Source organism: Bison bison, unplaced genomic scaffold (genome assembly GCF_000754665.1).
Source record: "Bison bison bison isolate TAMUID 2011002044 unplaced genomic scaffold, Bison_UMD1.0 scf7180017864035, whole genome shotgun sequence".
In the NCBI taxonomy this organism is placed as follows: Eukaryota; Metazoa; Chordata; class Mammalia; order Artiodactyla; family Bovidae; genus Bison; species Bison bison.
This window is the reverse complement of record NW_011494607.1, coordinates 19108489-19122178: the sequence shown is the minus strand read 5'-3', so window position 1 is coordinate 19122178 and position 13690 is coordinate 19108489. Positions and strand designations below refer to the sequence as shown.

The window sequence follows — 13690 nt, the reverse complement described above, 5'->3', positions numbered from 1 at the left end:
AGGAGAAAGAATTTTGGAGATGAAGTGTACCTGCATGCATGCTCAGTCACTTCAGTCATGTCCAACTCTTTGTGACTCTGTTGACTGTAGCCTGCCAGGTTCCTCTGTCCGTGGGATTCTCTAGGCAAGAATACTGGAGTGGGTTGCCATGTCCTCCAGGGGATCTTCCCAACCCAGGGATTGAACCCTTGTCCCTTATGTCTCTGGTCCTGGGAGACATTTCTTTACCACTAGCGCCACTGGGGAAGCCCATACACTATTGCAAATGTAATTAATACTACTGAACTATATACTTAAAAAGAGTTAAAGATGATAAATTTTATGTAATGTATATTTTATCATAATTCAAAAGCCACCAGGAGTTTCCTGGAGGACCAGTGGTTAGGACTTGGAGCTTTCACTGCTGGGGCCCAGGTTCAGTCCCTGGTCAGGGAAGTACGATTCCACATGGCATGCAGCCTGGCCAAAAAATTTATTTAAAAACAAAAAAAGCAGAGGGAGATTTATAAATCTTAGAAACTTTAATAGGTGATCATTTTTAAGTTACTAATAACTAAAAGGAGAGGAATGGAAAGGTTAAGTAGACAGTTCCTAATGTCAAGTTTAAGTGGTTTAAGATTTCAAATCTTGACAGATGTTACCTATCTAAATGAGCTGTTAGAATACTCAATTCCTACCTTTTTTGAGGAGATAAGAGGATTGATTAACAGTGTTTTCATTTGTACTTTTTTGGTGACTAAGTAGTAACTGTGTGTATGTGTGTGTGTAGTTTTGAAGAAAATCCTAGAGCCCTTTGCATGTATATTCATGATTTTATTAAAATGTATCATTTGATAAAAAAAACACATATTATAAAATGTTTAGAATGTTCAGATCAGTAAAAACCCTTAAATTCAGAGATAACCACTGTTAACATTTTTTGGTTGTATTATCCTTCTAATATTTATATATATAGTTTACCTTGAATAACACAGGGGATCGGGACACCAACTCTGCTAAGTTGAGAAATCTGCATATAGAACTTTGGCTCATATAGTACTTACTTATTGGGAAAATCCATGTATGTGTAGACACAGTTCATATCTGTGTTGTTCAAGGATCAGCTGTGCTTTGCTTAGTTGCTCAGTTGTATCCAACTCTTTGTGACTCCATGGACTGTAGCCCACCAGGCTCCTCTGTCCATGAGGATTCTCCAGGGCCCTCCTCCAAGGGATCTTCCCAATTCAGGGATTAAACCCATGTCTCCCACATTGCAGGCAGATTCTTTACCGTCTGAACCACCAGGGAAGCCCAAGGTCAACTGTATATATTTACAAATAGATAGATACTTGTAAACACATATATAACCCGTGTTCCTTTTAAGCTAAATTACTAAAGAATAAAGCAATACCATTCTAGAGCTGAACAGATTTTAGAAATGATAAAAGCCATTGATTTTTTTCCCATTTCCTGTATTTTTTAAGCAGCAGAATCCTGTCTTAATATATTAAATATATCATTGAAACTCTCTAATTGTAATTTGGATGGGGTCCTAGAGCTTTCTTCCACTCAGTCTTTCCCATTGCCTGAGAAAGGAAGAAAAATCTTCATCTCTAAGCTTCCTCAAGAGTTCTTACTAAAAATGATTTAGCTTTACCATGAATATTTTACACTGTATTAAAAAAGTTTGTGTTAATGATCTCCCCATTTTCTCAGTTTAAGTTTTTTTGTTTGTTTTCTCAGTGAAAACTAGATTTTCATATGCCTTTCCAAAGGAATTTCCTTATAAGATGAACCATGTAAGTATATTGTATAAAATAAAACTACTTGTCAAAGCTGTGTATATAAACTATATCTCCATTTTATATTAAAATAAACTGAATAGTCTCCTAGAAATGGCAATTTAAAATTGTACAAGAATGTGGACTTTATTTCTAAATTAAAGGTAACCTGCTTCTATCATAAAAAAAAATAATTTATAGCTGTGGTTATTAACCTTGGGTGCCCATTAAATCACATTGGGAGCTTTTTTAATAATACTGATGTCAGGGGCGCTCTGGAAAAGATGAATTTCTATTGCCATTTTAATAGACATATTCTTTTTCCACCTTGCAAGGGTTTTTTTTTTTTCTCTTTAAATTGTATTTTTGTTTCATTTTAGTACTCTTCTATTATTGATTTGTAACAAGAATGATATTTAAGTGGAGATAATTGTGTTTTTGCATTTGTTGAGTGGAAAGTGTATTGTAAAATCTGAAGTTTATACAGGATATTTTAAATAAAAACAAGTAATAAGAATGCTTATATGAGACGGGCTTTTCCTTACAAGAATTAAAATGTCTCATAATCACAGTTGCATGCATTGTGTAAAAAGTAATTTTTTATAGCATACGTTCATTTTGACATAAGCTGTTGTTTTCTTGATTTAAAAACATTTTAGAACTTTTGATAAATAGCTATATATTCTTATGTTAACCTAAGTAGACTCAATTTAATTTGCTTTCATGTTGACATTTATAATCTTTTTAAAACAGGTATTAGAATGTGAATTCTATCTTTTAGAATTAATGGTAAGTATATTTCTTCCTTATGGTTAATAGAGTAAAACTTACTTTAAAATTTAGTGAAGTCATAAATTTAAAGAAATAATTGTAGGGAGGTGCATTTTAAAACCATCCGAGTAATATGTGATGGTAAACCATAGTTTGTAGTGGCATCATCACCTGTATGCTCTTGGAAGCCTGTAAAATTGTATATCTTACTTAGGATGGGAAGTGTTTTCTGTTCTATAGTAACTATAATAGGATTACAATCAAACCAGTCAGGACAGTAAACCACTGTAAATTATTTGCACAATTTGTGTATATGTGTGGGATTATTTAAAGATAGATTATGTCTTTGGCAGAATTCTGCTCCACCAGTTGGGAATTACGGATTTATAGGCTAATAAGAGGTTTCAGTGTGTTGCAGATGTGACACTTTGAGTCTCTAAGGGAATGGATGCTGACTGACTGCCAACCGATTTACCAAGGTATATTCCAGAGAGAGCACTGCCTTCACTGTTACAGTAGAGTTTAGGGCTGCCATGCTGCTTGCTTAAGAGAACAAGAGGGAAGCAAGCATGAGTTAGAAAAAAAATACATTTTGAAATACACTATTAAAAATAGAAAAAAATACATTTTGAAATATACAATTAAAAATCAGTTGGGTAATGATAAGGTTTTTGTGCTATAATAAATCTGTTTTTATACATACACATTTTTTAAACTGTTTCTAGGATTGTTGCTTGATAGTGTATCATCCTTATAGACCTTTGCTCCAGTATGTGCAGGACATGGGCCAAGAAGACATGTTGCTTCCCCTTGCATGGTAATTAGAACAGAAGTTATTCATAGTGTGACATGTTATTAGTTAGGAAGGTTGACAATTAAATATGAAGTTTAGCATTTTTAAAGTAAACAGTGCCCCAAGATATTTTATGTTCAGTGAAATATCTGCTTATTGAATTTTAATAACTATATGGGAATAAATGCTAAAATGATAAAGATCTATTTGATGGATATTTCCATTAAAATTTGATTCTTATGAAAAACAGTTTACATGAAAATTAAGATTTTATCTTTAAACAATAATGGAATGTATAACTGAATCACTGTGCTGTAAGCAGAAATGAACACTGATTTCAACTATACTTCAGTAAAATAAATTTAAAAATGTTATCTTTAATCAGAATATTTTGGGTGGTATTCAGCATACATATTAATATTTTGTATAATTTCTAGTTTCCTAACTGATTTTCTAATTTTAGAAAAAACTTTCTTATATTAAAATTTATTATGAAGTTTTAAAAATTTAAATATATTTAGCTGTAATTTTATTCAATAAATTGGCTTATTGTCACATTCATGTATCCATCTTTTTCCTTTGATGTTTTCACCTTTATGTCTGTTAAAGTAATATAAAAGAGATATAAATATATACAGATAGGGAAAATCTGGCCCTCTCTGGAGGGAAATGTACAATCATATGAAGTAGTTCTGCTTTCAGTAATAACATGATTTACATTTCTATAGGAGGATAGTGAATGATACCTACAGAACGGATCTTTGCCTACTGTATCCTCCTTTCATGATAGCTTTAGGTATGTAAATGTGGTGTATCTTTATTAGCTAAATTATTATAAACCTATTTAGCTCATCCTAAAAGAAATTTCACCCTATTGTGCTTTATGTTTTTATGTTCCTTGAAGTAATAGACTATTCCTTGCATGTGAACTTTCAATAATATGAACTGCAACTGTCACAAATCAGGATTATTTCCCCCCCACCCCCCTTTTTTGGTAAGTTTTTTTTTTTAATCGCTTAAAATAATTTTAACCAGTATCTGAGTTTTTTGGCAGAGAAGTTTGGAATTAAGACTTTTAACATTAGTTGATATTTATATAAAATTAAGTCTTTCATTTCCTGAGCCCAGTTAAGTCCTCAGAGGTCAAATAAAGGAGCCTTTTGTGGTCCTTAGTGCCTTGCTGGAGGGAAAGATAGCCACTATTCTGTCAGTTTTATCTGTGAAAGGCAGTACTGTCATGAATTACTAATAGAACAGATGGTTTTAGGTTTAAACTTCCTTTAATTTACATTTGTGGGAAAATTACCTAACCCTTTTTGAGTTTGTTTCCTTAATTATAAAATGTGGGCGGTACTAAAACTCTGTATAAATTTGTTACAGGAATTAAGCTTTCTTTTAAATAATGCCTGCCATATATTAGGCACTTGTTAGTTTCTGTTTCCTTTCTGTCTTCATTTCCATAACTCTTGTCTTCTTGATTTCCTCCGTATTCTTTTACCAGTTCAGACTTATTTTCATTGGTTTCTCTGTATTCAGTTACCCCTTTAATGTTTATGTTTCTCAGCCTTCTTACATGAGGGATGGCAAATAGGTTATACTTTTATAGTACTGGAGGCTCGCTGGAGTCCTGTGTTTGGAAGGATTCTGAAGTGGCATCTGGGTTCAGTGGGGAGGAATGCTGAGATCTGCATGGGTAGGAAGGCTGTGTGCCACATCTCTGTCATCCATGCTGTTTTTGTTCTTCCCCTGGCAGGCTCATCGATTCTGCTGTCTCTATGTGTTGAAACATTTAAATTTCTTTATTCAACCAAGATGTGCTCCTGAACTGGTCTTTATATCAATCTGTGCCTTTTGGATAGCTTCCTTTGGCATCTCACTGGCCCTCAGACTCTTAATTAGGACGGAACTCAACAGTTTGCTCCAAAATATACTTTTAAATGTCTTTGTTATGTTGATGAATAGGACTAGTTAGTTGGAAACCCAGTAGTTAGGCTCTTTTATCTCCCTTGATAACCTACTTCTAGCTGGTAACCAACACCTGTTGTATCTCTCTTTAGTAATCTCATAGCTATCTTCTCATTTTTATCCAGATTATTATAGCTATCTCCTTCCTGACTAATTGGCTTCCAGCATCCCTGTTCTCGTGAGCCAGTCTGTCCTCCACACTTGAGCAGGGCTAGAGGTTCTCAACCAGGGATGATGTTTCTCCCCACAGGATGTGTGGCAGTGTCTGGAGATGGTTTTGGTCATGACAGCTGGGGTGGGATGCTCCTGGCTTCTAGTGAATAGAAGCCAGGGATGCCGCTAAGCATCCTGCACTGCATAGTGCAGTCTTAAAGAATTGTCCAGTTCATAATGTCAGTAGTGCTGAGATTTAGAATCTGAGCTGGAAAGAACTTTTTAAAATGCAGAATTTGTGCCCCAATTAAATCTTTAAGTGCTTCTCCTAGTTCAATTCAGTTCAGTCGCTTAGTTGTGTCTGACTCTTTGCGACCCCATGGACTGTAGCACGCCAGCCCTGCCTGTCGATTGCCAACTCCCAGAGTTTACTCGAATTCATGTCCATTGAGTTGGTGATGCCATCCAATCATCTCATCCTCTGTCATCCCCTTCTCCTCCTGCCCTCAATCTTTCCCAGCATCAGAGTCTTTTCGAATGAGTCAGTTCTTTGCATCAGGTGGCCAAAGTATTGGAGTTTCAGCTTCATCATCAGTCCTTCCAATGAATATTCAGGACTGATTTCCTTTAGGATGGACTGGTTGGATCTCCTTGCAGTCCAAGGGACTCTCAAGAGTCTTCTCCAACACCACAGTTTAAAAGCATCAGTTCTTCAGTGCTCAGCTTTCTTTGTAGACCCAACTCTCATCCATACATGACTACTGGAAAAACCATAGCTTTGACTAGACGGACCTTTGTTGTCAAAGTAATGTCTGCTTATTAATATGCTGTCTAGGTTGGTCATAACTTTTCTTCCAAGGAGCAAGTATCTTTTAATTTCATGGCTGCAGTCACCATCTGCAGTGATTTTGGAGCCCAAAAATATAAAGTCTGTCATTGTTTCTACTGTTTTCCCATCTATTTGCCATGAAGTGATGGGACCAGATGCCATGATCTTAGTTTTCTGAATGTTGTTTTAAGCCAACTTTTTCACTCTCCTCTTTTCACTTTCATCAAGAGGTTCTTTAGTTCTTCACTTTCTGCCATAAGGGTGGTATCATCTGCATATCTGAGGTTATTGATATTTCTCCTGACAAATTTGATTCCAGCTTGTGCTTCATCCAGCCCAGTGTTTCTCATGATGTACTCTGCATATAAGTTCAGTAAGCAGGGTGACAGTATACAGCCTTGATGTACTCTTTTCCCTATTCGGAACCAGTCTGTTGTTCCTTGTCCAGTTCTAACTGTTGCTTCCTGACCTGCATATAGGTTTCTCAAGAGGCAGTTCAGGTGGTCTGGTATTCCCATTTCTTTCAGAATTTTCCACAGTTTGTTGTGATCCACACAGTCAAAGGCTTTGGCATAGTCAATAAAGCAGAAATAGATGTTTTTCTAGAACTCTCTTGCTTTTTCGATGATCCAGTGGATGTTGGTAGTTTGATCCCAATTTCTGGATAAAATCTATAGCTTTGTTTTAGCATTTATATACCTGTCACTGTCTGCTCCACTTCTACCTTTTGTAAAAACTCAGCTTAGATATCATCTCTTTAGTGACATGCCCCTCAACTTCGTACTCCCTGAATCACCTGAGTCTTTGTTTAGGATGTCTCTGTCCCTAGTATACTCTGTGTATGCCCTGAAATGGCATTTTCCACTGTATTTTTATTACCTATTTTTATAATTCTGACCTTTGGCCTTTCAGTTCATCTTGGACAAGCCCTACTTTGTAACTTTGTTTAACTTGGGGCAACCAGTATGTTGTTTCACATTTGAGTTATTCTTTGCCTAGAATGTCACTCTTAACAAAGTCATATGGTCACATTCCCTGACCAGGGAATACAATATTTAATAAGCCTGTGGGATCAGGGTAGGCAGGCTGCTTGGGAAAAATTATAGTAGGCAAAGTTAAGATGTAGATTGTCATCCTTGGGCTCTTTCATTATCTTTGTTAGTTTGTATTGTAAGTAATGTATATAAATACATTGTTATAGTTCATTACATTTTTTTTTCTTCCGCTCTGTTGGATTACAACACTAAATTCTGTATAGAATGCCCAGTTTTCACCTAACTTGATCATATGCTAATGACTTGAAAAAGCAGAAGCAACACTGCTTTTAATTGAAATACCAAAACAGAGTAGAGTTGAAATTTATCATTGCATAGATTGGCTGGTTTTTCTGGTTTGTTTTTTTGTCACTCTGACTTTTGGGTGCATTTTGACCACTACTTTGTACTGCTGTTCAGGGATTCTTCCCCTGTGCTAATTTTCTCAGTGGACTTTTTCCTCTCTGACATGCCCTAACCCTTAAGGCAACTGCACCATGACTAGCTCATCTCATGCTCACCATGAGGAGCAGATGTCAAAAACCTTAAAAAAAAAATTATATATATATCACCCAGTAATTTTTCCTCCCTGTAAGATTAAATTGATGGGATGGTCATATAATTCATAAATTATATGAATCTGTATAATTTTTAAAAAGAATATAATAAAATACACATAAGTGAATGAATATCTTTGTGACTCCATAAATTCCATGTGCAATTAAACATGTAATTTGTGTCTCATTTTCTCTCCAGCTTGCCTGCATGTAGCCTGTGTTGTACAGCAGAAAGATGCCAGACAGTGGTTTGCTGAGCTTTCTGTGGATATGGAGAAGGTAATCTTTAGAATTCCCTTAACTGAATATAAACTTGAACATTTTGAAGTTAATGTCGTATTTATTTACCATGTGCCTAAAATTTCATGATGTCAGCCAGGCAGTGAGTACTTCTTGGTTAAAAAAAAAAATGTTAAGAAATACGTTGGCAAGAAGAATTGATTTTGACCATTTAGGTTATATTTCTCTTCAGTTTAGGATTACATACAATGGTAAACTTAGAGGTTGCAAAGCAGTCTCTAATTGCCAAAATTGTTTTAAAAGCTACCTAGTGACTACTGTAATACTACTCTGAACTCCAGTAACACAACCTATCTCCTGACATTGGATTGTTGCCCTTTTTTCTACCTTTTTTTGCTGAAGTGTTCTAGAATCAGTCCAGGGATAGATTTACTCAGGGGAAAAAAAAAAGATCTAATTTGGAAACTGGACTTGATAGATTTGTAGCTGCTGGTTTTTGAGTACCTTAATTCACGTATAGAGTAGTTAGTAGAGAATCAAAATCTTTTGTGCACTACCTCTCATTAAATTTTTTGAAACAATGATTTTAGAGGAGTGTACTTTGTAGTGGTAGCACTTCCCAGGTGGCTCAGTAGTAAGAAATCTGCCTGCCAATGCAGGAGACACTGGTTCGATCCCTGGGTCAGGAAGATCCCCTGGAGAAGGAAATGGCAACCCACTCCAGTATGCTTGCTTGGAGAATCCCATGGACATAGGAGCCTGGCAGGTTACAGTCCATTGGGTGGTAAAGAATTGGATATGACAGAGAACACACATGCTCTATAGTGGTATTCTTTTTAATGATTTAGACTTTTGTTCCTCGTACCTCACTGTTTTGTTTTGGTTTAAGATATCAGTAGATAGAAGGAAACCAACTGCAGAGATGGATAAGGATAAGACCTAGCATACATGTGCTTTCACATTTACTGGGATTGACTAACCTAATCTGAAGGATAGAGACTGTCTTTTCACTGTTTCCTAAATGATGTCTAGGATGTGATGTGTGGTCTTTATATACCAAATGTTGCTTGATATTGCCACTGAGAACTTTTCAAATATTTTCTTCTAGATTTTGGAAATAATCAGGGTTATTTTAAAGTTGTATGAGCAATGGAAAAATTTTGATGAGAGAAAAGAGATGGCAACTATTCTTAGTAAGATGCCGAAACCAAAACCTCCTCCAAACAGGTACTTTGTAGAGTTTAATTATTGCTTTTATTTAATTATATATATCATAGGCATTATCATATTTTTAATAAGAGTATGCTATTTTGTTTTTATAAAATGTCTTCTAAAACTTCATGATACATGTTTTTTTGTGACTTAATATTTTGAAGACATCTCATTTTAAAAAATACATTAATCTGATCATCTGTTAAGTAACTTTTCTTGATATAATGGCAGGTCTATTACAGGTATCCCTCAACATATGGCTATATACTTACATAAGTTTAAACAGAACAGAGATAGGCAAGTCCATCTAAAATTCAGGGATAAAGAATTTTGTAGTAGTTCCATGTCAGTTTCACTCTGTGCCATCTTTTTTCCCCCCAGTAGTGGCTGTTACCCTGTTGATAAAGTTCAGTATCATTTTTCAAAAACTTAGATGATTGATCTGATACTGTAAAGATAAATAATTTTGACTTTCGAGTGACTCAGAGATCCATTGCACATAATAACATAATTTTGCTAAGTATGAGTTACTTGTGCTAAAAGGGTTTTTTTGTTGTGGTGGGGTTTTTTATGTGTTTTATTGTTTTTTAACTGGATCTATTCATTTACGTTCAGTGGTTCTCAGCTGTCAATGTACATCAGATCATTTCGTTTAGGGGGAAAAGGTCAGAAGGGAAACTACCCATCTTAATCATTTATCAAGAAAAATAAATAAGTTATATAACGTTAAGATTGATTTGTAGATCTGGTATGTTAAGGTTACCATTTGGAAAAATTAATACTTTTACAAGGAGCTGTTTAAAGCAGCCATTCAAACAGCTACCTTTGGATGCATTTTTTGCAGAAATTCCCTGAGTGATTCTTCACTAGTTACAGGGCCTGAAGCTGCAAGATGCTGATGGACAAGATAAGGCAGTTATCCTATTGCCACAGTTACTGGTATTTTCAGTTTCAGTGTTTAAATATTCAGTGCTTTCCAGGAAATTACCATATTTCTTTCTGACTTTTAAAGGTTTGCTGTATTCACGTATGGTTTTATTATGCTTTTGGACAATGATTTTTTGGAAGAACACTTCTTGATTTTTATTATTAGTAGGAATAAGATTTTCCATGTATAATTTAATTTCATAGGAAATTTGTCTAGAAGAATCTCTATGTTGAGTGATACCTGTAATGACAACAAAATACCCTAATTTAAATTTTTGAGTGTGTATGGACACTAACTTCCAGAATGCTTGCTATATGTATGAGGGCATCAAGTTACATAAGAATAAAAACATAAAACCAAATGTAGTCTTCTGGATTTTAATTTTTCCACATCTGTATCTTATGATTGGAAATGTCTTTGTTTTGTAGAGCCTATAGCAAAGAATAACTTTAAAAATTAGTAGCCTTACTAGGGTTTTGAAAATGAGTCTTTTAATTGGTGTAAAATCTCTTTCTTCCCCACTTGAACAGTGAAGGAGAGCAGGGTCCAAATGGAAGTCAGAACTCTAGCTACAGCCAATCTTAAAACATTCCGAAGAATTTCATAGTGGACCAGTTGGAAATAAACCATTGGACAGATTTCAGTAATGTCTTCAGTGGAACACAAATGAAAATGAATAGCTTGTTTCTGTCAAGCATATTGGGAAGTGATTTTATTTTTGCAAAATGTTTTCCTTACCTAATTTGATTCTAATACATAATTGATTAAAATCTATTGTTTATGAAAGTTTGGAAAGGTTCTAAGAGGACCTACAGACAGACATACAGACTTTTGAAAATTAATAGCTTCTGATTAGTATAATTTTTCTTAATTTGGATAATAGAAATTTTAACTTTTTATTAAGCCAGAAAACATGAAACATAATTTGTTTAAAATTCTCTTTGGTCACTGAATGACCAAAAAAAGGAAATAAGTCAAATATATGAGGGTCTTTTTTTTTTTCCCTCCTTAAGTTAAACTTTAAAATTGTATTTAAGGAATCAAATCTTACAAAATCCTGGAAGGTGTTGGTGATGATGATGATTTCAGGGAAATGAATCAATTACCTATGATTTTAAAGTGTATTTTATTCAGTAGTTTTGGTATCTTGCCATGGAGGATACTAGCCCAGCCTAGCAGAAAAGTGCAATATGTACAGCATACTTTGACATTTTAAAAGTTATACTCCATAACCATTTTGAAATGCTGGGCAAACATTTAAAAAACGTGCATTTAATTCAGTTAATCAGGCATTTTGAAAGCTAATTGGATGAAAACTGTAATATGGTTGAAATTTGGTAACATTTTTGTTATTTTTACTGTGAAGTTTTTATATGATGTACACACTCTAGTTTATTTTTGTGTCTTAGTGTGGACTTACAGATTTACTACAGGAATCCTGAGCCAGGAACACAGTCAGGTTTCAGGCCAGTTAGATACTGGCTGTTCTTAATTCTTATCTGAGTGTAGGATTTCAGACTAAATGTTATATCAGTGGGACTTTGCTGTCTGTAGAAGTTACTAAATTACATGATCGTTTTCTTCAGACTTGAAGGAGAGTGATAAAATTTGGAGTCATAGGATATTGATGTACAATTTAAGGATTAAAAATTTTTATAATTCAGTTGTGAATAATGGATTATTAAATGTTGACTTCCTAGTATAAAACTACAAGAATAAAAATACATTCTCCAGCTATATTGGCTAGTGTCTTGAATTTATCTTTTTTGACTCTTCTTTCTGTTGTTTTTGGAGTCTTTCTTCCTTTGGATAAGTATTAAAGCCTTCTATGGTTTATCAAGTAGTAATTTCATATAGTTTATAAACAGACTTAGAATTCTGCTTCCTTGTGGAGAGTATCACATAAGCTGGAAAAAGATTATAAAGTCAGTACCATTGATAAACATTGGTCTCCTAGGATTATGAAATAAGAAAAAAAAGCTCTCCTCAGGTCTGAAGGAATTAAGATTGGGCTTGGGTTGGAAGGGCAGAATGATTATATATATCACAATCATTGATTTAACCCTAATTTTTTTTTAAGCCTACCTATATTTCTAAAAAGTTTTTAGTTTGAAAATACATATGCCTGGTACTTTTATTTTCAACCTCTTAAGTAGAAAATGTAAAAAACATAAATAAGAGTAGATAAAATGTTATAATGAGCCTCAATACCTGTCAACTCATGGCCAATTTCATTTTAAACTCCCACTACTTCCTTCAATATGCATATTATTTTGAAGCAAATCCAAAATATTTTGTCCATAATTTTCTTAGTATGTAACCCTAAGAGTAAAATACCTAGAAGAGAATTTGTCAAAATAATTTTGTAATAATCAAATATCTAGCGTTTATATTTTTAGTTGTTTCCTTAATATCATAAAAATTATTAAATAATTCTACTTAGGATCTAAATATAGACCATATGTGTAATTCATTGATAAATCTTTTAAAATTCTTGGATTCTTCCTTTATTTCATTTCAGAAGTTCCCCATTTTGGTTTGCTTGTTCACTAAGAATTTCCCACCATATGTACTTTGCTGATTGTATCTTTGAGGTGCTACTTAACATGTTCTTTTCTCTGTATTTCTATATATTGGTAATGGAATGCAAAAGCTTGATCAGGTTCAGGCTCAATTTTCCTTTTTTTTCTTTATAAACTACTGTATAAAGTATGGATATTTTCTCTCAGGAGGCATATAATGGCTGGTTGTCTCTTCCTTTATTTAGCAGCCATTGAGGATGTGTATTGTTAAGTATTAGCGTGGCTGCATTATTTAGTAAGACAGCCGCTAGCCACGTGTGGCTACTGAACACTCAAAATGTGGCTAGTCTGAATTGAAATGTGCTATATATGTTGAATTTTAATACTCGGTACAAAAGAATGTAAGATATCAAATTTGTTTATAATGATTATATGTTTTAAATGATTTTTTAGATACCTAGGAGTAAATACAAATATTAAGATTAATTTCACCTCTTTTATCTCTTTTTAAATGTAAGCAAATTAAAAATCACATAATGGCTTGCATCATAATTCTTTTGGACAGTGTTGCTATAAGACATAAGGAAAATGTCAGATCCAGTTCCATTTTCTCTGCTTTTTATTCCTGCTCTCAGAGCAACTTATAGTCATTTCTTTGCTGTTGTGTTACTTCCACATTTTCAAGTAACATGCTTATCGCATTTATTGAGCACTTACTTACTATGTAACAAGTATATTCTAAGCTCTCTACCTTATGAAGTCATTTAATTCTCAGGCAGTCTTTTCAGAGATGTTCTTGTCCTCAGGAACAGAAAGTTAAATAATTTACCTAATCACAAGTCAAGAGCTTGGATTTAGTTCAGTTCAGGTCCTCACTCGTGTCCAACTCTTTGCGACCCCATGGACTGCAGCATGCTAGGCCTCCC

General features: G+C 34.2%; 1 protein-coding gene across 2 annotated transcripts in view; it reads left to right on the top strand.

Annotated features, from left to right (window-relative positions):
* Window positions 1–11979, top strand: part of CCNC (cyclin C) — a 25940-nt gene extending 13961 nt beyond the window's left edge. The window contains exons 6-12 of one of the 2 annotated variants that reach the window (XM_010834744.1): window positions 1723–1778; window positions 2514–2549; window positions 3257–3348; window positions 4053–4120; window positions 8062–8141; window positions 9211–9329; window positions 10773–11979. In XM_010834744.1, coding sequence (XP_010833046.1) covers window positions 1723–1778; window positions 2514–2549; window positions 3257–3348; window positions 4053–4120; window positions 8062–8141; window positions 9211–9329; window positions 10773–10827 — 506 coding nt within the window. In that variant the 3' untranslated portion in view covers window positions 10828–11979. The other variant, XM_010834745.1, reaches the window with a different exon arrangement.
* The last annotated feature ends 1711 nt before the right edge of the window (window positions 11980–13690 follow it).